The sequence below is a fragment of the Python bivittatus genome, unplaced genomic scaffold, assembly GCF_059951505.1.
Source record: "Python bivittatus isolate LINGU-HERP-01145 unplaced genomic scaffold, Pbiv_v1 ctg000330_np1212, whole genome shotgun sequence".
NCBI lineage: Eukaryota > Metazoa > Chordata > Lepidosauria > Squamata > Pythonidae > Python > Python bivittatus.
Genome location: NW_028277058.1, coordinates 34,912,719 through 34,934,781, shown reverse-complemented (window position 1 = coordinate 34,934,781; position 22,063 = coordinate 34,912,719). Strand labels below are relative to the sequence as shown.

At 40.4% G+C, this 22,063-nt stretch overlaps 1 protein-coding gene across 2 annotated transcripts; it reads right to left on the bottom strand.

Annotated features, from left to right (window-relative positions):
• Positions 1-82: 82 nt before the first annotated feature.
• Positions 83-21,835, bottom strand: SHISA8 (shisa family member 8). 2 transcript variants are annotated; one of them, XM_025171459.2, is made up of 4 exons: positions 20,415-21,835; positions 2,523-2,650; positions 1,243-1,392; positions 83-426 (listed from the first exon to the last, which is right to left on the bottom strand). In XM_025171459.2, exons 1-4 carry the CDS (start codon positions 20,972-20,974, stop codon positions 83-85), a joined length of 1,182 nt encoding a protein of 393 aa, XP_025027227.2. In that variant the 5' UTR covers positions 20,975-21,835. The 2 variants fall into 2 exon arrangements, with proteins under 2 accessions (XP_025027227.2, XP_087997674.1); XM_088141548.1 differs by having other exon boundaries at positions 1,243-1,422; positions 2,532-2,650.
• Positions 21,836-22,063: the final 228 nt, after the last annotated feature.

The following is a 22,063-nucleotide window of genomic DNA, read 5'->3' as shown; positions in this document are numbered from 1 at the left end:
AGCAACTCCATTCCAGGCTGTCAGGCCCCACTCCACCAATTACTTCAAAGGGAAGAATATAGGAGTGAACAACAAATCCATCCTAGACAGTGACCTCAGTCTTGCTATTAGTGGAAAAGAGCCGTTGTTGCTGGGCATAGTGAGTGGGTGTTTGGCTGAAGACCTCAGGCAGCTTCTCAATACTGAACTGACGCTTGGTGGCATAAGCTTGTCGTCGAAATTCAGGATGGCTGTGATCCCAGCCCCCTTTGAAGACAGGGCTGCCTGCATTGGTTTTCATGACTTTAGTCTTCTGTCCTGGTGTCCCCAAGCCAATGAGGGCACCACCCTCTGGAAAAGGTGGGAGATCATTCTGATGTAGCGTCAGGGGATATGGTGGCATATCCACCATAGGAAACCTCTTGTAGAATTCTTCTGGGGCACTTTCTACAGGGGAATATATGGTGTGGGGTGGCGAAGGGTGGGGTGGGGTGGGGTGGGGTGGGGAGGGAATGAAAAACAATTATTCTTATAACATGATAGAGATTCTGGTAGCTTTCCTGATGGCTACCCTCCCTAGTTCCTCTGCTTTTTTTGCTGTTTGCCTCTTTTGTTAGTGTCACAAGTGGGTTAAGACTGTTATAATTAATTTAACCAATAATTAAGCCCTTCAACTTATTTCCAGTAATATGACAGCCAGCTACCACCCGAGCTACTCATGGCAGGCGTGCCATGGCTTAGCCACTCTTTGCTTAGTGTGTGTAAAACTCATCCAAAGAAGGAGGGGAAAACCCACATGTACAGGTGCATAATGTAGTGATTAATATGTGTTAAAGAGCAGCTAATAAACATTAAAGTATAACTGGGAGCACTTCTTAGTCATTTCCTATGTATTCAACACCCCCATTGCAGTAAGGCTAAGAGGCACACACTCTTTGCCCTGTTCAAGCCTTTTTCATGTCTCTAAAATGGTTACATTTTTAGTTCTAGTTGTTTCTCCTTCCCCTGTAATCAGGGTTGTCCTTTCCTTCCCACCTCATCTAATCCTCTCTGACATTAGTGAAATTCAGCAGCTACAACCCAGCAGAATGGAATGTCAACAACAATGAGGTGATGTCATCTTGGCACTGCAGTGGGGGCGAGCGTGAAGACAGGGAGCTTCAGCCCCAAACATTAAGGTGGTGTTCCAGTTCTCACTGCATTCAGCCCAAATTTTCCAATGCTATCTTACTGAACAGGACATGCAAGCACAATGGCACCTACCTACAGCCTTGAGAGTTGCATACTTGGCATAATCTGAAGCCTGGTTAGGCAAAACGCTTGTCATTTGCAGCTGATTGTTGTGTGAGTGTGAAAGCCCAATCTGTGAAACTGTGGAGGAGTTGGCCATAGCATTGTTCAGGTGGTTCTGGTCTGAAGGTAAAAAAGGATGGCAAGTGTAAACTTAAATAGCCCACCTTAAGTAGTTTATATTACATTCGCCAGTCCCTCAAGCACATAATACTCATCTGCTCCCCCCTTAGTTATATCATGGTCAGAGGTGATGGGCAGGGCAATGGGAGGATATAAGAAATTGGCATTTAAATACCATGGGCAAATGAGAAAGGAAGAGACAGCTCTGCCCAACAGAGAACTGAGTAACAATAATAAGCATGCCAAAGAAACAGTAGCATACCATCCCTTTTTGTACAGTGTAAATAAGAAGACACACCCCTCCCACTTATTAGCAAGACAGAGCTTTTAAGCATATATTATTTGGACAAATTGGATCTTTGGCTACAGACTGTTTCATGCTGGCAGATATAGTCACCTATGGATGCATGGGGACTGACTTTGTTCCCCATTCCTATGATAATAGCCTGCATGTGTCTGCAGAAAAGACCCACCTTCTCCTGCTCCAAAATGTCAGAAATGGAATGATTAAGGGACACAACTACTGCCAGGTCTTCCTAACAAACACTCCTTGACAAGTACTTCTAAAGTGTATTCATTTACTCATGGATATACTGACCATAGCAAAAAGGCCAACAGGTGTAGTACAACTAATGTATTATGGATGAACTATAAAAGCTTCTGCTTTTTTGTTTTGATATGTTGAGGTGGCAATTTTCAGAATTCCAAGTCAGTGTGGTTTTGTTGTCTGGGAGTTTCAGGTGTTACAACCTCAACATATCTGGAGGCTGCCAAGTTGGAGAAGGTTGTCATATACCATTTAAAGAGAAAAAGAAAAGAAAAGAAAAAAGTTAAAAGTTCTGCAAAGTTCCATTTGCCAGCTTGGTACAGTGAGGTGGAAGGAAGGGAGAGCATGGAATAAGCATAGGGATGGCAGTCCCTTTTCAGACTGCCTATTCTCTAGAACAGATGCTACATGCTAATCTTTGGGTGTTCTTTCCTCTATCCCAGTTATTTATAAAATGGCATCTCTTCTAACTCTTATGGCAGATAAATAATCTCTGCAATTCTAAGTCTCTCTTTTGTTTTTAGCATAGATATGGGTGCGTGCATGTGTGAATGCATGGAGGTGGGGAGACAGATTATCTTACCTTTGCTACTTGTGGGAGATCCCCGAGAAAGACTGTCACCGATCTGGACCTGCACACTGCTGATATGGCCATCAGGCAAGTGATCAGATGAGCTGTGACTAGGCTGCTTTAGGAGATCTGTGAGTGTTCTAGAAAAGGTGCATGAAGAAGTTATTTGACAACAATCGCAAAAAAAGATTCTCACTTATTGATATCTGCTTTTTGCTGCTCATTTGTTTACTTGGGCACCCAGGAAATATTTGGTATGGATGGTATATTTTCTTAGCACTTGAAACTACATTAGGAATGTTCTAGGAGGCTTTTAAGCAGAACATAGATGACCGCCAAGCAGAGTTCCTACATTGGCAGAAAAACTTATTTTAATGTATGCATTGGTTTTCCTTTAGGGAGCTCAAAAGAAAGACCATGGGGTCACCCATTATTTTTATCGTGACAATAATGATATTGTGAAGTAGCCTGGGATGGTAACTGCTGAGTGCTGCTGAAGGGTTATCTTCTTTATCCTTATCAGAAAGGATGGGAGGAGAAAGACTCCAAGGAAAACCCACTCTCTCTTAGGACATTTGGCTGTTGGAAGTGGTTAGTGGAATATATAAACATAAAATTCATTTCTGTCTTATCAAAGGAATTATAGAAAGAGATGTGCCAGATTTTTATTTTTTATTCAAAGTGTTTCGTTTCCACTATAGCTACATATTTGTATTATCATTTTTCCCAAATGTTGCCCTTGGATGAAAATCAATACAAAATAAAATAACATACATGAACTTTGAATGCTTATTGAAAGCTAATGCCTTGAGGGCCATGTCACTGCCAAGGCCCAGCCATGAGATTTTCTATTGTGATCTGATATCTGAGAGTAAAAACATGAAAATAAATACTATATGTGGTCTGCAAAAATCCAGTTGACCACTAGGTAAAGAGTAAAAGTAAAGAGATATAGAAAATGCTACTTGGCTCCATCTGATAGTTGTGGTTTTTAACACCCATATATGATAAGCATAATTTCCCCTTTGGATGGGGAGGAAGGACCTATTTCCCATTTTAAAAGATAGCAGTAACCTACTTGTAAAGAATTAACTTTGGAACCAAGAGGCATCTCTGGGAACACATTGCTGAAAAATGGTGGGGAAAAGGGATTGGCTGTGTCAGAAAGCTAAGAGGAGGGGCTGGAGGATATGAGCCAGAAATATATGCTTCATCACAACACAATAGCTGTGAATTATGTGACAGATCTAGATCTAGATCTCCCCAGTCACAACCCAATACAGTATTACAAAATCTGGTCTACATTCTACTCCATGGATAGATTCACACAGCAATGAACTCAGGTTTGTGTAACAGTAGTTTGATGAACAAGCCACAATTTACTGGGTTCATACAATATACTGAGCCATAAAACTTGCTTTACAAACAGCGATAGCTAGTTCCTGCAGTGGGTTAACCCAACTCAAACCAATCATGTTATAATGGCATACTTTGGTGCTGAACAATGTTATTCTTTTGTCAGATAAAGTCCAGCACAGTACTGCATAATTTTCAGGGGCCCTTAGGAAATGAGCTACAGAACAGCCTCGCAAGAAAACGGTGACAATTCGCAAGAGATGGTTTGAGAGAGGAATAAGATAAACTATTGAACACATATAGGAGAAAATTCTGTATTGGAAAGATATCAAATTGTCTTAAAAAGATCTGTCTTGGATTCTCATTTCACGTTCCCTTCTATGACTTCAGGTTTTTAATAGGTGCTAATTTGTAGTCACTAGGAGTTGAACTCCACATTTTAATCAATGTTGATACAGTGTTAGGCTACAACTGGAAGGACAGAAGTTCAAACCTCTTTTCTGCCATGAAGAGCTCTTCAAGGCAGTCACTAACTCTTGACCTCCTCTCTCTTTCCTCATAACATTGTTGGGAGCAAACATGAGAGTCTGTACATCCTGTTGGGCTCCCAGGAACAACCAAGCAGGGGGCATAAATGTAATAAACAATATTAAATTGAATCAGTCTGTGACTCACATTGCTTTCTTTCAACTGGCAAGGACCTCTGTTCCTGTGATAAATGAGAATTGTTTGTTTCACAGTGGGGGAAGCTCTGACTGTTTGTTTCCTGGCAACATTTCAAAATTCCCAAGGTAGAATCTTAGGGACTACAGAGGGCATCTTCTCCATTCCTGGGTTCAAGACAGGGCCCTTGCAGCTGCAGCATCCCTGATGGGTGACCACCCAGCCTCTACAGAAATACCATAGCAGAGCATATCTTATCTTCTCATACCCATCTGTACTTTTGGCTACTTGGTAAGCTTAGCTTGTCACTAACCACATGCTAGCCAAGAATTGATTGCATTTGGCCAACACTTAATCTGGCTACTGAATTAATCCATTTTCTATGTTCACACTGTACTGAACCATAAACAAAGTAAATGGCCTGGGTACACATGACATGCTAAGCCATATAAACCAACCAACCAACCCCCTAAGGTTAAAAATAATCACTTTACTCATTGTGTAAACTATGCATTTAACTGTCCTAGTTCAAACATGTGTAAAAACAGACCTTCTGAGACAAAACTAATATATCCATCCTACATTTGCTAATGCAAGTGGATCATTTTCATGCAGATAAAGGAGACCAATGTAACTGGCAACTCTTCCCCACTCTCAAATTCTTTCCTGTGGATTCCTTGTACTAACTACAACATAGACTTTTCCCAGCAGCAGACCTCAGAGTCCAGCTCTACTGAATTGAAAACAGCTCTCTCTTTCTCTTGTTTATTGCATGCACATGTGGTGAAGTACACTATGATTCCCCTAACACCCAGATTTCTTTTTTAGGAAGTCTGTATAGTATTATTTTTTCTAAGAAATAGCTGAAGTCACCCTACAAGGGCACATCAAAGGATTCATAAAAAGGTAGTACAGATGTACAGGTCTGTAAGTCTGTACTAGGCTTACAGACCAGCTTAGGAATCACAAGCAATCTCATACATGTAGATGTTTGGGCATCTGCAAAAGAGCTTACTATAATGAGTTATCACATACTGATTAAACAACTTATTTATGAGCTCCCAAAAAATGATCCACTGCAGAGGGTCAAACAGTCATGAGTAATCCTTCAAACCAAAAACTGGTGTTGGCATCCTAGGGTTGGCTAATAAGCCTGTGAAAGCAAGCCAGTGCATGAACAGTCAAGGCCCTGTGGCAAAAAAGTTGTTACAATCCATGTAAATCAGTAAACTTGTAAATCAGGCTAAAGAAGGGACCCAGGATGTTAAGTTAGAAAGCAAGATAGTTAAGGGAAACCAAGGAATCACTCAATCCCTCAGAGTGTGTAACCTGTCCCCTTTCAGGGACAGTATTTTCCACACCAACATTCTTGCTTAGTTAATTTTGTTGATAGGCAGGCACAGATTTTCTTCGTTTGGTATGTGCACACATACACTGCCTCTAGTTTTCCTACTTATTTAAATATATTTTTCTTACACACCCACATAGATATGATGCATCTGTGCACACATCCAAAGAGGAAATCTCTCTCTTCCAGGGAAAAAAAACTAGAGCTCCCTGAGCCCCATGGCAAATTTCTCAGACAGGGAACCTTACGTCTCTAGAGCTAGAGGCAGCAGACCTGTCCTGGTGCCTGGGTTTGGACAGAAAAGTCGGTCTCAAGGAGGAACAGCAATGGCAGCAGCTCAAGGACCAACACCCCCCCCCCGGGGGAGAAGAGGTGCTAGCAGGTTGTGTCAGTTCTGGGGTCAGCAGATTGGGCTACAAGAATCTGGATGGCCACCAGACAGCAACAAGGAGTTTTCTATAGGTCTTTACTGCTCTAGTGGTTGCTCTTCTCAGTATGTGCTGAGGCTGCACACTTGCCTGCAGCCTTCTTCCACTTGCCAGCCCACCCAACCCATCATGTCGCCCTGGGCAAGTGCCTTGGTTCCTGTATGGGCCACACTAACCCTGCAGCAGATCATGACCATATCTGGCTTTTTTTTTTTTTAAGACTGAAGGCACAGCTGGCCCCAAGGCAGCAACAAGACCTGCCTTGACTGTATTAAAGCTATTGCCCTCTGCTGAGCTAAGCAGCAAAATTGATACGAAAAACATAGTGACTCTTTGGTATGAAATAGGTGTAGGCTCCTGGACTTGTGTTTTTTGTCTTTCTCTTTTGACCCATGGGAGTTGAGGGGGAAGCTGCTTCTGGGATTTTGGGGAGAAGACTCACTAACTGACAAGGGTTTAATGCTTGGGCATTTGTTGTGCTGAGCTAGACTTGAACTGAAAGGCACTCCTATTTTAATGAGGTTTGCTCATCTCTTAAACTTGTGAACTGATCTAAACTGGCACAGGGGAGGAAAGGTTTGTATCATCTCTGTCTAGCTCAGAAATAAAGCTAGAAGAAATTCTGTGGGGATAACAGACTGTCCATCAAAGAAACAGTAAATATCTAACAGCAGAAGATGACATTGCCTTCAGCAGGTCTTCTTTGCCTGCATGGTTAGAGCTGAAACTGGTCACAGACCTTTCATGAATCACTGCCAGATGAGTGGAGGGCTGTTGGCAAGCAAGGGTACAATGAAGGGCATAATCAGTACTGGCACAGAGTAGCAGTTTATAGACTAGGGCTTCACACTGACTTTTGAATTATTAGGTTGAGAGAGTGCTCTGCTAGGGTTGAGGAGAAGAGATCAGAAAAAATATCATTGAATTCAGAGGTATGAGTCACATTTAAAAGTCATATGACTGTTCTGATTTAGGGAGGAAGTGAATCGAGAGAATGACATTTCCTATCAGAGTTAGAGAACATGATGCCCTTATGATGTTGTTGGATTCCAAATCCTATCTGCCCTGGATAACAACACAGCATAATGAGAACTGTAGTCTACCTGTATCTAGAGGGCCATTGATTCCTGAATCTGTGCTTTCAGGAAAAAGCTTTAATGGAAGCCCAACCCACATTCTCCTCATTTATCTAAAACACTGGATCAAACTACTTTCCTTTGTCTGTCTGTTCCTATGTTTTCTGAATCCATTTTTTTGCAGTTGGAGAGGATAGTTGTTATTATATTCCTTTTATTTCACAGAATTCCCTAAACATGGTGCCTCTCCAACAACATGGCACCTTGCACTGAATTTCTTTGAGGAGAGATAGAGAGATAGAGACATCATGTCACTACCAACCAATCAAGCCATTTCCTGGGGCAGCTATATTGCACTCCCAGGTTCCAGCTAAGCATAATATTAGGACAGATATAAAGATACAGGAAAATTAACTCGAATTAAGGGCTGGGGGAAGGGCACTGAGTTCCGTCTTAGCACTTCTGGCAGGCTCCTTTATGCTCATGTTTTCGCTCATGAGCAATGTGCCATCATGGTGATTTTAAATTGACACCGATATTGGATATTGTTTCTATTTAAATGTGCTAAGGAAGAAAATGTTAGACAGGGGAACAACTGATCCAATATTATTGTCCTAATCTTAGATCCTCATACATCCATACATACTACATGCCTTTGAAATCAGCAGAGTGAGCTTCTTTAAAAATAAATTAAGGATCAGAATGTTTTTAGTGGGCACAAAATATTAGAAAGACGAAGCTGTAGTTTCCACCTTGCTCTGCATCTTCTTTATCAGTGCTGTACTTTCAAATCAGCATAACATAAGGGAAGAATGAGAATTGTTTGATATTTAGTGATTATAAGAAAAAATTATAACCTTACAAAACTACAGGGATCTCTAATATTCTCTGAAAGGTGATAAGATATTTCAATTAAAATTAAATTAGCTTCAAAAGTACAGAGTGTAGGTATTCCTTTTATTTGTAATCTGGTGCTGGTTTGCCCATGAAAAACTTCTAAGCTGCATGGAAATCAGTCTTATACTGAGTCAGATCATTGCCCCATTTAGCCCAGGGCTGTCAATACTGATAGATTTCAATCTTTATAACAGTTATAACGTAGCACACAAGTTCGAATGTAATTATCCTTTAGATTTCACACTTTTCTAAAAATATACCAAAATGTGTTCAAAAATAAGTAGTTGATTATAAGTCTGTTTAGAAATATGCAAATTGATCAAACATATTTAGAAGTGTATTTTGAGAATATATGCTCAAAATATTAATTTATATCATTTTAATGGTTTTTGAAAACCACATTATGGTTTATTTATAGAGCTACTTCTGCACAGTGTTTATTTTCACTCTTTCTATTTTATGACCTACAGAGAATGACACTGAAAAACACAGACATGTTACCCTGTGGACAGCAGAGAAATGGCAAAACTGATTCCATTGTGAACACTGTCACTCAATTCAATCATTTAATTTTCTTCAGATCAAATTTTGAAATCATGAGCACCATTCATGGTCATAGCAAGGATAAAAATTTCAGGTTGGTCCACATTTTTAAGCAAACGGAAAAGTGTCTAACATTTCCCAGATTAATTTGCAGACAGAACACAGACATTGACTCTGCAAATGATTCAGATTTTCAGAGTTTCTCAAGGAAGTTTGTGGCCCAGAAGCTCTGTGTAAATATATATATATTAAGGAAAGATGCATATGTAATATGTATGTTTCAGAAAGTTCTGCACAAAAAATCAATTCAAATTAATTTTTTTAAAACTGCACAATCATGTAGAAATGTGATTGAATGATTGAGTAGAGTACTTTAAAAACAGAAATGTGTTTCCTACATCACTACTTACTAGTTGCTGTTCCTCATTCAGCCAGTACCACAATGTGCTTTTACTCACTTTAGAAATATATTATTATCCACCCCACAGTTATACCATCTGCCTAGGGGACTGGTTGTTAGTCCTACCACCTTTCACTGCTGGCTTCTTGGCTTGCATTACTAGGCCATCTGGCTTGATCCCAGCTGTATCTCAGCTTTCCAATCCTTATTTGGACATTACCAGTAGCCACCACCATTTCCATCTCTGAACAGATGAATTCTGCACATTGCCTAGAGGGTGCCAATATCTAGTCCCTGACAATAACAACATTTTAAGGACTTCTTTCCTTTTACCTGCAAAAGATATGCCTTAGTAACCCGGTACAGAAGATAATATAATTCTGCAGTAAATACATTACTTCCGTTCTGTACATCACCTTTTTCTGAGAAACAGAGATTCCAAAAGAGTTAGCTGATAACTTTTATCAGGAACAAGCAATATGTCTGAAAAGGGTGTACAACCTTTTGAGTTCTCCACAATCCTTCTTTATCAGGTTAAGTAGTTCGAAAGTGGAAGAAATGGAAGAAAAAGCCCAGAATAGGCTGGGTACATTGGGGTTTTGGGTTGTTTCTGAGATAAGCTGAAAGTTGTTCCAAGACTGGGCAGTAATAATTATATGCTAAAATGGTCTTAGAAAACTCTGTGTGGATGTTATTTTGCTTTTTGCAGAGTTGAACTCCATGAAGAACAAGGAATGGCTGACAATTAAGTCCATCAGTAGCTGAGAATCATTATCTCTCAGTGGTTATGGCAAGTAAGGTAGTACAGTATTACCTTTTCTGGTTCTATTGAAAACAGTAGCACTTGTCACCCAGGAATTCCAATCTGCAACTCAGAATTGTATCTTTTGTATAAACATTCAGTATGTTAAAACCATCTTCAAGGCAGACATATAGTACGCATAACAAATGTTATTCCATTTTTGAAATGCTGTATTAGAAGGAGATACTGGTTGTCAGCAAGACCTCACATCATCCATATTTTCTAATACAGTTCATATTTTTGGAAGGCTAGGCTAATGCTTTGGAATGTTTAAGATGTATATTTCTAAGAACTCTTGAAGCTTTTCCTAAGATAAATTGAAATTGAAATGAATTTCTGCAACAGACTTCTTAGGCAGCTTGTGATCTGACAATTCTATGGCAAAGCCTTTAGTATAAGTTGAAATTTCAATTACTGATAATCTTCCTAATGAACTGTGACTTCTTCATCACATTTCCAATAAGACTCACATCCCATTTCTCCACAGCATGATTAAATGCCTAGCCCTTTTTTTGGAAAAAAATGTAATGTTCCTCTCTCTATGTACATTTTTTCAACCTTTGTGTCTTTCTCTAACACTAACAAATTCTCAAGAAACCACCATTTTGATTTTTAATAAATGGGGGACAGGATAAGTGGATTGAACTGGAATAATTATTTTTAATCCCATTATTGCTTTAAGTAGTCTGTGTTAAGTCAGGGTGTTTGGGTCACAACAGTTTTGTGAGTGATCACTATACCAATATTTTATACATTAAGCTGTAGTATAAGTGTCACAGTCTGCACTATCAGCATCCCAAAACATGGGTAAAGTTGCCATTTTAGGATAATGCTTGAAAAATATACAGAGGAAGGAGATTCTAGTTCAGGGTGACTTAAACTAGAACAAGCTTTTTTTCTGTTGATATCTGCATTACCTTATGGTTAATTTTTTAGAAGGTGAACATATTATGGGTGGGGCCAGCCTATTCTAATTCTTTTTGACATCTCCTTTCTCTCTTATTCCCTTCTTTATTTTCTTACACCTTTCTTTCTTCTACCCAATGACCCCTCCCCATCATCCTGGAAATCCAAGCCGACTTACATTACGTTATCACATCATTATCTTGCCTACTCAGATTTTGTTTGTCAGTAACAACAACAACAACAACATCCACTAGTTGTTTTTTTGCTGCTGGATTTATGCATTTTAATATACATTGTAGTTGGTTTACATTGTTCTGCTGCTTCATTTGTTTTAAGTGCTTTAATCATGTCATGTTTCATAGGTGAAAAGATTTCAATGCAGTACAGAATTCCTTTGCAAATGGGATTATAAAATGACAGAAACATCTGTAGAGACATAACACATTCAAGAAACAGTTCTGCTACAAAATGGGTTATGGCATGCAGTAGACCGGCTGTCAGATATGAAAACTGAAGGAGAAGAGGCAGTTAAAGTGCTAACAGCTTTATGTCAACACATATAGAATTAGGCAGTGTGGGCTATAGTATATAAAAATTGTGTATGTACCTAAACCGAAGAAGGGTGGTGCAAAAGAATGCATAAATGCCAAATTAGTGCACTAATCCCTCAGGCAAGCAAGTTTTGCTTAAATTTTTACAAAACAGAATAAAGCCATGCATGGACAGGGAGATATCAAGTGAAGAGGAGGATTTCAGAAAATGTAGAAAGAGATAGCTAATAAGATGAATAATGGACTGAGCAAGAGAATAAAAAATTTACCTTTGCTTCACTGACTAAAGCTAGGTGTTTTGTGTAGATCATGACAGAATGTAGAACATATTAAAACTAATCACTGTGCCAAAACACCTGATAATTCTTGTAAGGAATCTTTACTATGAATAAGAAGGTACTGCAAGAACTAAATTTGGAAAAGCTGAGTGATTCAGAATAGGTAATAGAATGAAATAAGAATACATATCCTTCTCATATTTGTTTAACAATGGCAGAATGACTGCTGGAAAGAAAACCAGAGGTTGAAACATTTAAGAGTTTGCAGATGACACCATTTTGTTAGCCAAAAGTAAAGAAGATATGGAAGATCTCATAATGAAGATAAAATGGAAAGTGAAAAATCCAGGCTAAGGTTAAATATTAAGACATAATTATTTATTATTTATTTATTTATTTAATGTGACATTAATTAGCAGAAATAAAATAATATGATAGTGATAATGCCATCAAAAAGTAGAGTGAAAAAAGAAAAAGAATAGCAAGTCTCAATGAAGAAAATATAGAGCAGGCTCAGTCCTTTAACATGCTGTTAAAGCATGCTACATAAAAACATAGTGCTCCATCTAATTTCTACAGTACAAGGAGAGTTGGAAAATAGACAGAGAACACATCTCTTGAACCCACTCTTTAACATCAATTCTTACTTTCTTTCCAGCTATCTAGGATATAGGATAATCCCGCTGTCTTGTTTTTATTTTGTGGTTGTTTGTAGTCCAGGCTGTCTTGTTTTCTTCATATTTTTAACTATTGTAATCATGTGTAAGCACCCAGAGTCTACTAGAGTAGGTAGTCATAACAAATTTAATGAAATAAATAAATAAACAAATTCTCCTAATTGATCCTTATGCTGGGTAGAGCCAAAGTAGGAAAGCAAATGCTATGTCAGTTGGTATGCCTAATGAATGTATAGTTCATGGGGGAAAAATGAAGTTGATAGTTTCGTTGGGTTTAAGAATAAATAAAGGACCGTGTACTGGAGAAATAAAGAGGAGATTAATCCTAGAGAAAAAGGCAATGGCAAACCTAGAAAAGATAACAACACGTCAATGATAACAAGTATTAAAATAGTTATAACAATGGTCTTTCCAACGCTAATGTGTGGTTAATCTTTGCTTGGAAGGGAATCAATACAGTTTAGATGTGAAGGAGCTCCAGGGTAGGAATCAAATCGCTACTTTGCTGCCATAGAGAAAGCAAAAGGTGCCCCGTGGCCAGGCCTAAAAGTCAAAATGCACAATATCCAAGCCAGGTTATTCTGGCCCATGGGGTCAATCAACATTTCCACGAGCATTTTGTATGGAACCTATCCCCAACGCTGACCCTGGTGCTGAATAACAACAAATGATACAACTGTATGCTGCCATTTTGTTACATCCTACATCTACGGCATGAGATGGCTGCTTCACTCTGCTTCATGACTCAGCCAGCACAGAGTCAAATGGTTTTGGATAGGGGGAAAAAATTGAACTAGGAAACTGCTGTGAAACAAGATGCAGAATCATATAAAGGATCAAATCCAGATTGTAGGTTTCAGCATCTGAATTCAGACACATATCTCTGCAGCCCTACGTTTATGCCCCTGGCATTCTCCCAGATCATGTCCTGGAATTTCCATGACAACATTGCACTAGTGTTATTTGGGGTTTTTATAATTTCCAAACATGAAAAATGGGTATTATAATTTTCTGTAGAACTTACTACATTATTTCCTCCTATCCTCTAACTGCCCTCCCCACCATCACCATCAGTTCTGCCCCCTCTGGAGATGTAACTATATAAGCATCATTTGCCTTGGAGTTCTTGGCTGCAGGACAGAAGGTACTCATTGTTTGGCCCTGGATCTTGAGATTCAAGGGCTGTGTTGGAACAGGAAGAAGATCCTGCTCTTTGGCATAGCAAAAGCCAAGCATTAACACCAGTCCTGGGCAAGCTTCATAATGCCAGAGGTGCAATCATGCATATCTGCCTCCTCTTTTGCACCTTTTGAACCCTGAATATGTGGAAATGCTCCCTGAATTGCCTGGTTTGGGATCACTTGTCATTTTCTCATTATACTAACCTTTACTAAGAAAGCTTGCTGGGACATTAAGAATATTGTGAGCCAAGACACACACCAGGAGTGGGATTAATCTAAATGAGAATATTATCTGCACCAGCGGACGGAAGCTAAAAATATAGGACTGTGTTTAAGAAGCTTGTTTAACACCCAGTTCTATACACTCTCACTCTGACATCATTCTTAGCACTTGGCTCATTCTGAGAAATTTTACCCTTAACGCATTTAATTTAAAAGTACAACACAATATTACCTGAAATAAAATAACTTGTAAAACAATAATACGGGCATAAATCATAATGATGCTATTTTGATCCCTCCTTTGCCTCTTCTTGCCACCTTGACCAATGCACCTGTCCTTTAGATAGTCTTCATTCTGCATGTATATCGCTGTACAAATAGAGCACCAGGGCTCCCTCGCCAATCAAGGCTTCCCTTATTTGGGCAGCAGAGTTTGTTGTGATCCATAATTCTCACAATACTGTTGGCAGATTTGGCAGCATTCTTTGGGCCTGAGACACTGTATTTATTTATATCTTGTTTTGCTTTTTGATGATGATGATGATGATGATGATGATGATGATGCAGTCTTCTTTCTGATTCAAATATCATAAGAAGCTATAATGCGCTATGCTTGGTTTTAGCTTACGTTGATGCACAAACCCAGCCATTGCAGTGTATAACCTATGACTTACGGCCTGTGTAATGGCAAGTGCTGCTTGCAAGTAAGTACAGGCACACCCGCAAATGTAGCAGATTAGATACTCTTTGCATAACCTCCTGTATCCTTGCCTAGTCCTAGGGAAAACCTTTTAGGTGGGCTGCTATCATTTCACTTTTATTCCGACGAAATCAATTTCTGCACCATTTTTCAAAAGAAAGAAAGTGAACTCTCTTCCTGCCTCAGCTTCTTCCATTTGTGGTAGCTTAACAAAGTAGTCAGGACATGTTACAGGCTAAATTCTCTGTCATAATGAGAGTCCTGATTCTAGAAGAAGATACAACAGGGCTTATATTATGCAGATTAAGGATGAGGAAGCAAATGAGACAGTGGGAGAAAAAGGAAATATGATGATGACTGGCATTAAGTCAGTGGCTACTTTCTTAGGTAGGAATACACATTCTGCATACAATACATACAGAACAAAGTAGGAATCAGGATATAAAGGCGGAGTGCCGCTCAATTAATAAAATACTTCAGCAAAAGAATCCCAATCTTCATTTAGCTGTACTGATCCTAATGATCCTTCAGCTCTAGCACTGAAGATGTTACCTAGCTGGGTAACAAAACGTCTGCAAGAAAACAACCAAGCTCAGAGAACCCCAAGGACTCTACATTGCAACCCTGAACTACACATATTCTCTTCTATTGATCCTAACGACTATTGTCTTCTGATTCTCTGATCCTTCTTCAGGTTGAGAGAGTTTTCTTATCCAACCAGACTCTGGGAATAAATACCTTCTCTTCTTGCGATGAAGGACAAAAGAACAAAAGCAAAATAGAGCTGCTTCCTTCCCTTTTAAAAGCTCACCTGTGACAAACTGGAGAAAGAAACCTTCCAGAATAATGTAATTTAGCTTTCCTGACATGTTTTCAGATCCATTCAGGAAGTGGCTTGGCCCTCCTGCTGATTGATGACATTTGCACAAAATGAACTGGAAATAAGCCAGGACCTGACATAACCCAAACCACCCAACAACACCATGGACTGATTCACAAGGGGCTCCATTGGTTCCCATACAGACCTGACACTATATCTGTGAATGCCACCTTCAGCCTTCCTCAACCTAGTACCCTCTCAATTTGGAATATTTCAGAATATTGTCAGAGACAAATTCCTTAGCAGTGTCAAATGTTAAGTATATTTCTTGCATCTGACTTTGGGATTCTAGTTAAAAAGACATTGTACACCTGAATATTACTCATTTCCACCCTAGCTGGCCTGGGACAGACGTTAAGCAGTGCTGTTCCTGGCTTGCCATGAGCTTGTGAGATATTAGGAGAGAGAAAAAGGAAGGGCAGGAAAATGATACCTTTTTAAAGGAAATTACTTTCCTCCCTGTTGGAAGATCCCTGAACAAAAGGTGCAAGGTGTTTTGATTTTACAGCATTTATCCTTCCAAACTTAACCCCACCTGCAAGTCCAGTGGACATTTAATGTAAAATGTGAGGGCTTCCACCATTTCATTTTTTCAGTCCCTCCCTTTCCAACTTCATAAACTGACCTCCCCAATATTCTATAGGTTCTAGAGACTCATTGGTTGTTATATGTTTTTATTTAAAATAATTACTAGTTAGCTACCCAGGTTTGGCATTAGTAGGGATTTTACTACAGAAATGTGTGAATAATCAATGTAGAAGAGCTGTATTTTAACATTCTTCCTTTTGCTTGCAAATAAAGAAATAAATAAACAAACAAACAAAATGAATTATTTTACACTAGTTCTTTTGTAAACAACTTTTTGTAAACAACTGTTGTAAAAGTTATTTTACAACAACTTTTGTAAACAAATAAAACCATTCATTATTCCAGAATAAATGGTTTCAGGAGTGCAGTAATTAAGCCTTTATAGACTGGGGCTAGATATTTTTGAGCATGGAATTAAATACAAATAGTTTCTGACTTCATTTAATGTGAATGACTATTAGGATAAGCTAAAAAAATGTAAACTATGTATAGCAAGAATTCTCTTACTTGGCACCCCTCAGATGTGCTGGTCTTTAAGCCTCATTATCCCCAGGAAGATGTCCAGAGTCCATGCAGAGTGGAAATGATGGGAAATATAGTCCAACTTACTTGGAGACTGCCAAGTTAGGGAAGACTATATGCAAAGAGTGAACCAAAATAAAAGGTTGGTTCTTCCTCGTTCTTGTCTGGCAAAATGCAGGTAATAAAACACTTGTTTTGTCCTTTGTTCAGCAGAATATTTCTGTTCCTCTGCATTTTCTACTTCCCAAACCCTACAGGACTCCAAGAAATGGAAATTAAGTAATTGCTCTTTGCATCAAAGTTGACCAAATCACTTTCATTTAAATGTCTCCTTTCCAGCCAGACATGGAAAAATGGTGCTTAGCAAAGATCCCAGTTTCTTGTCATATTAGAAAAACTATATCCAAAATACACATTTTCCATTTATTATAAAAGCATAATAGAATAGTTATCCAAATAGTCTGTAATTCTGCCAAGCATAGAAAGTTTCTGTTTCAAGCTTTAGGTGTTCATTCAAATAAAAATTGAGTTCTATTAGCCACATTCCTATCTAAAGTTGCAGGTACTATTTAGGCCACTGAAATAAATCCTGATTGCAAAATTTAAAATAGCCTATAAACACAATATCCTATGGAGTTAAATGTATCTGTCAGTCAATTTGGATGCCTTTATTTTGGAGTACAACAAATAGTATTGGTATATTCAGCTGGCCTGTAGTCCGCTAGCACCGTGTCCTTAGGTGAACTGATACATCTTCAGATATTTGTCCTTAAATGTGGCAGCAAAATTTGTGCGACAACCTAAGCCAATGTATTGTTCAGTTTTGATTTAGCATAATGTGGCAACACAGTCATTATGGTTTGTAAATCACTGTTTAAAGTGTTTTGTGTGAACCAAATTGCTGTAGTTACACAAATCATGATTAAAACAAGCCATGCTTTAGCCTAATGCTCACTGTGACAATGCAGTATTTTTCCCAAGACAACTACAATTTTACCTGGCAAAACACAGCCTTTTTATCCTCTCCAGAGCCCCCACCCCCACCAGTTGCCATTTCTCCACCTGGGGATCCTCAGATCACCCTTACTTTGCTATACAGCATCTTCTTCTATCACTGCCCTTTTCTCTTCCTCTTGGGCTCCTTCAATTACTCACAGTATCTAATTACAACAAGTGAGGAAAGAACAAGTTTTTATTCCTTCTCCATTGTGCATGCAAATTCAGACTTAAAAAAAAAATTCTGATCTACGCTGTACAGTTTTCAACATCTCAGTAACAGGACATGTCTTAAACTTTGCATGTCTTAAAAATTACTCCTAGTATAGAGCAGGGGTAGCGGAAAGTGGTGAATAATATATGTTGATAGATCCTGGGCTGATTTAATTCCCAGGTGTCTGAAAACTACACCTGACAAGTTTCCTTCTAAATTAGGTTGTTGAAAACAGAACTCTGGGCTCGGGAAAAACCTAGAGTGGATTTGGATAAGGAAGGAAGTTGGAGTCAGTTGTGTTTTCTTAAAACTGATCAGAAATTCCTGGGCTGACCATGTGCTCAAACTCACCCTTCCTTAATTCCAAACTCCTGTTCACCAGCTGGAGGGATATTTTGCATATCTAAGAATATGAATGATAGCCCTTAGGTTTCACAAGGCTAAGACTGCTCACCCTACAACAGAGACTCTGCCCTCAGAACTGGAACTTGTCCCAGATTGGGAGAGGCTGTCATTTGGTGTCAGCTGAAAAACCTTGGTGGCCAAGGACCACAGAGAGTAGCAATCACGATATCAGGGAAGGAGCTTTCTAGGGAGTTCGTTTGGGTTTAGGAAGGCTTGGGGGGGGATGTATTAAACTTAAATGAAGGTTTTCGTTTTTCTTTTTTTCCCCTCTATGCAAATAGTGGATATTTTATGGAGAGAAGTACAAAATTATAGGATTGCCTCCCACTTGAAATCGCCCGAAAGTTTCCCTCTGTTTCGTTATCGCTCGTTCCTGAAATCCATTCAGAAGGAAACGGTGGGTAGAAGCGTTGCCTTTTCATTGGCAATACAGGAGTCATCTCTCCGGAAACAGCCACAAATCCATCACCCTCCAACTTGGATTTCTGCAGCAGAGCAGAAGTTACACCCTCGCCTACAGAACAGGTCTCGACCGCTAAAGAGCCAGAAGGCTCGGGTAAGCGCTCCCTTCGGACGAGGCCCCACGGAAAAGAGCCACTGCAACCGGTGTGTGTGTGGGGGGGCGCCCTTCGTAGGACGCCGTGGCCTGGCGCTACTAAGATTGCCGAGCTCTCGCGCGCTTTTCCGCGGCTGCCCACCCTCTGCTTGCCAGCCGCTCCGTGGGCAGCAGCAGGAGCAGTGGGGTCAGGCAGACGCGGGCTGCGCGAGCCGTTCGAGGGACCACACGGCACTTGGCGCCTGCGCCCTAGGCCCAAAACCCAGTTGCTCTTGCGGGGCCCGGAGGCCTCGGGCTGTGGCCGCAAAGCAAGGAAAAGCCCGCTTGCTCCGCCCGGGCGCAGAACCCCCAGGTGCAGGCATTGAACAGGGTTGAGAGGCGGAGGAGAGGGACTCGTCGGCCGCTTCTCCTCCACGCTCTGGTTCATCGCGGCCGACCCCCCACCTTCCCGGTTCCCGCAACAACGGATGAAAGAAACTCCTGCGCATGTTGCTAGGCGGGCTGGGGGAGGCTCCGCTCGTGACTCGTAAGCCTGCACGGCGTCGGGAGACGCAACTTTCCCCCTCGGGAGGGACTTTTTTTCTCTTGCTGCGGGGCGGGGGGCAACCTTCTGGGGAAACTCCGGGGGGGCGGTATCAAAGAAAAGCAATGAAGTTTTAAGGCAAGGGAGTGGGAGGAGGGCCACATGCAGCCTCCCCCCCCCCCTTTTGTGCGAGCGTCTGTATGATGCAGAAAGAGTTTGCAGCAGCAGGAATATAAGAACGGCATGGAAATAAGAGAGTATAACAGCGAGTACAATAGAGCGAGAACCTGGGCAAGGGTCGCCCGTCAACTTGCAAAGAGCTGGCACGTTAAGACCATGAAGTTGTTTGGCTTCTTAAATGGCCGAGGTACAGACTCTAACCCCTGCCATTCTTGCTTGCATTATTATTAACTCCATTGATTGCATCCACTTCAATTTCCTATAAGGCTTCTTGGCCCCCCAATGGTGGTAAAGCCTTTCGAACTTTCTCTCCCCCTCCTTCAAATAAATTCAGCTTTTAAGGTGCTGTTGGTAGCTTGCTTTGAAATTGTTCTGCAATCCACCAACAATCTGCAAGCATATTTCCTCATATTGACCAAGCCCCTATTGAACACAGGCACAGGACCATACCGAACTTACTCAGAGTTTTGTACATTTATATTTGCTTTAAAACTGTGAGGGGAAATATAGTGCATTTTGAAGCACTGAGATTCTCTCTCTCTCTGCATTTACTTATTGAAAGTACCAACTTCAATTTCAGTCTCATAAATATCAATTAAGGAGTATACCTGTCCTGGTAGCACTATTCTTCAGGTCCCAAACTTTTCACGTATAACATTTTATAGCAATATGGACATTTTCTATCTATAAATTCTCCCTTTTAAGAAATGTATTTTGCTAAACTTCTTTGACTCTCGCCATCTCTTTCCATGATTCTGTTACCCTTTACGAGTCCCTTCTCTTATCCTATATTCTGAGAATTTGGACATGAAGATAAAGGTATTTGGGGATGGGGTGGGGGGGGGTGGAGAAAAAAAATAAGTACAGACTTTAGTTCACTTTTAAATCTTACCACCCAGAAGGTGAAAATAAAGTACAGGAGGAGTACATTTGAATATCCACTGCTGTGGGAAAAAATTAAAATGAGATAAACATAAGGGATATAGGGTGAAAGTATATTATAATGCTTTACCTGGACATGGTAATCTCAGCTTGAGGGCTCTGGGATTTCTCCAGCCCCAGTTTGGTGAAGATACCCACCAGTACCATGATGGCCACCACACCACAGATAATGTATACAATCATGTTGGTCTTGTCCCTGGTAGGATTCTGAGGAGTCTCGTCCACTCGAGGTGGTGGTTGGCCTGTGTTGACCCATTCTGGTGTCTCATAATTTGAACAACCACTTTGATCAAGTCTTCCACTTGTGAACTGGCAGCAGAAGCGGTAACCACAGGTCCCACAGCAAAATTTGTAGATCCCTGAATTGCAGTTAAATGGAGGATCCCACTGGCCCATCACATCATAATAACCAAGGCACCGATCTCCCCCAGGGATGGACTCTGTGGGGGCTACAATTGTGTCCTCTAAAATGGGACCCAATGTGGTATTGCCTTTGACCTCTACCTGCACTTCTGACTCACGTTTCTGAGGATTAAGTGTTCCGGTCCAAACCTGTCCTGGGTCCATCAGAACTAGGCAATAGAATCCAAAAATGCACCGTTCCATCTGTATGCCACTCCAGCTCACCATTCAAACTGCTTTCTCTTTCCAAGACTAACTTCCACAATGGAGAAAACCTTGTTTTGTTTAGAAATGCAAGAAAGAGGATGTTTTTAAAAATCCCAGTCAAAAACTAGCAAACAGAAAGATAATATATTTCTTTGTAAGCCACTTCTAGTGGAGAAGAGATAGGTCCACCCCTCGTTTTTTCTCCAAAGCAAACGGCACAATCAAAACAAATCTTCTAGTCAAGAAAAAAAAAAAAGTAGGATGGGTGGGAGTGTGGTTGGAAGTTGAAAAAAAAAGCAGGGGATGAGAGTAGGAGAAGAAATCAATATAATGTGTAGTACCGTCAGAAGATAGCCTCACAATTTCTTGCACAATCCCAAAAGGTGGAAGATACGCAGTCCTCCTCCTCCTCTTCTTTCAGTAGCAAATATTGGGCTTCTAATTTCGTTTGAAAAGCTGCACTGAAAACCCTCATGGACTATATTCTCATCTTGACTCGAACCAAATTCTGAAAGCAGCCCTTCCCTTTCTTCTTCCTTCTGTCCCCTTTCTCAGAGACACTGTGCTTTCTGGAAGGGAAAAAATCCTTTGCACCACTGAGAAGGGAGGGATTATCAGAAGAGAAAGAAAGAAAAAAAAGGAGGGGTGGAGGGGAAGAGAAGGAGAGAGAGTATAGGAGGAATGAAAACAGTTCTTACTCCTTTTTGAAGTCAGACCTACTATTGCCTGACCATTTCCAAAGCAGCCCAGAGAAGAGTCTTCTCCAGGTTAGCATCGTCCATGCAGAATCCTGGCTAAGAGCCAGAGGCTGTTCCCATCAGGCCAGGTTGGATGCAAGAGGATGGCAACAGTGACTGTGCCCAGTGGTGCTAGTGCAGAAGGGTGAAGAGCCAGTGAACTGCTGGCCAGTTTCTCCTCTGCCTGCCTCTTCCAGGTGGTGTACTAGGTAGAGGAGAAACTGGCCAGCAGTTCACCAGATTAGTCCTTCACAGGCGCAGTTATTTTATGAAAGGGACAATAGCTGTGCTTAAGAAAGAACTCTGTCTGGCAGCATGACTATTGCTCTGTCATGTTTGAGGACAGGATTGTAAAAACACTTTTTTAAAAATC

Coding starts and splice junctions, on each gene's coding strand:
- SHISA8 (XM_088141548.1), bottom strand. CDS start 20,974: ATGGTGAGCTGGAGTGGCATACAGATGGAACGGTGCATTTTTGGATTC. Junction 2,651..20,414: donor GCTGAGATTACCATGTCCAG/GTAAAGCATTAT, acceptor CACCTTTTCTAG/AACACTCACAGATCTCCTAA. Junction 1,423..2,531: donor TTCTCGGGGATCTCCCACAA/GTAGCAAAGGTA, acceptor GGGCTATTTAAG/TTTACACTTGCCATCCTTTT.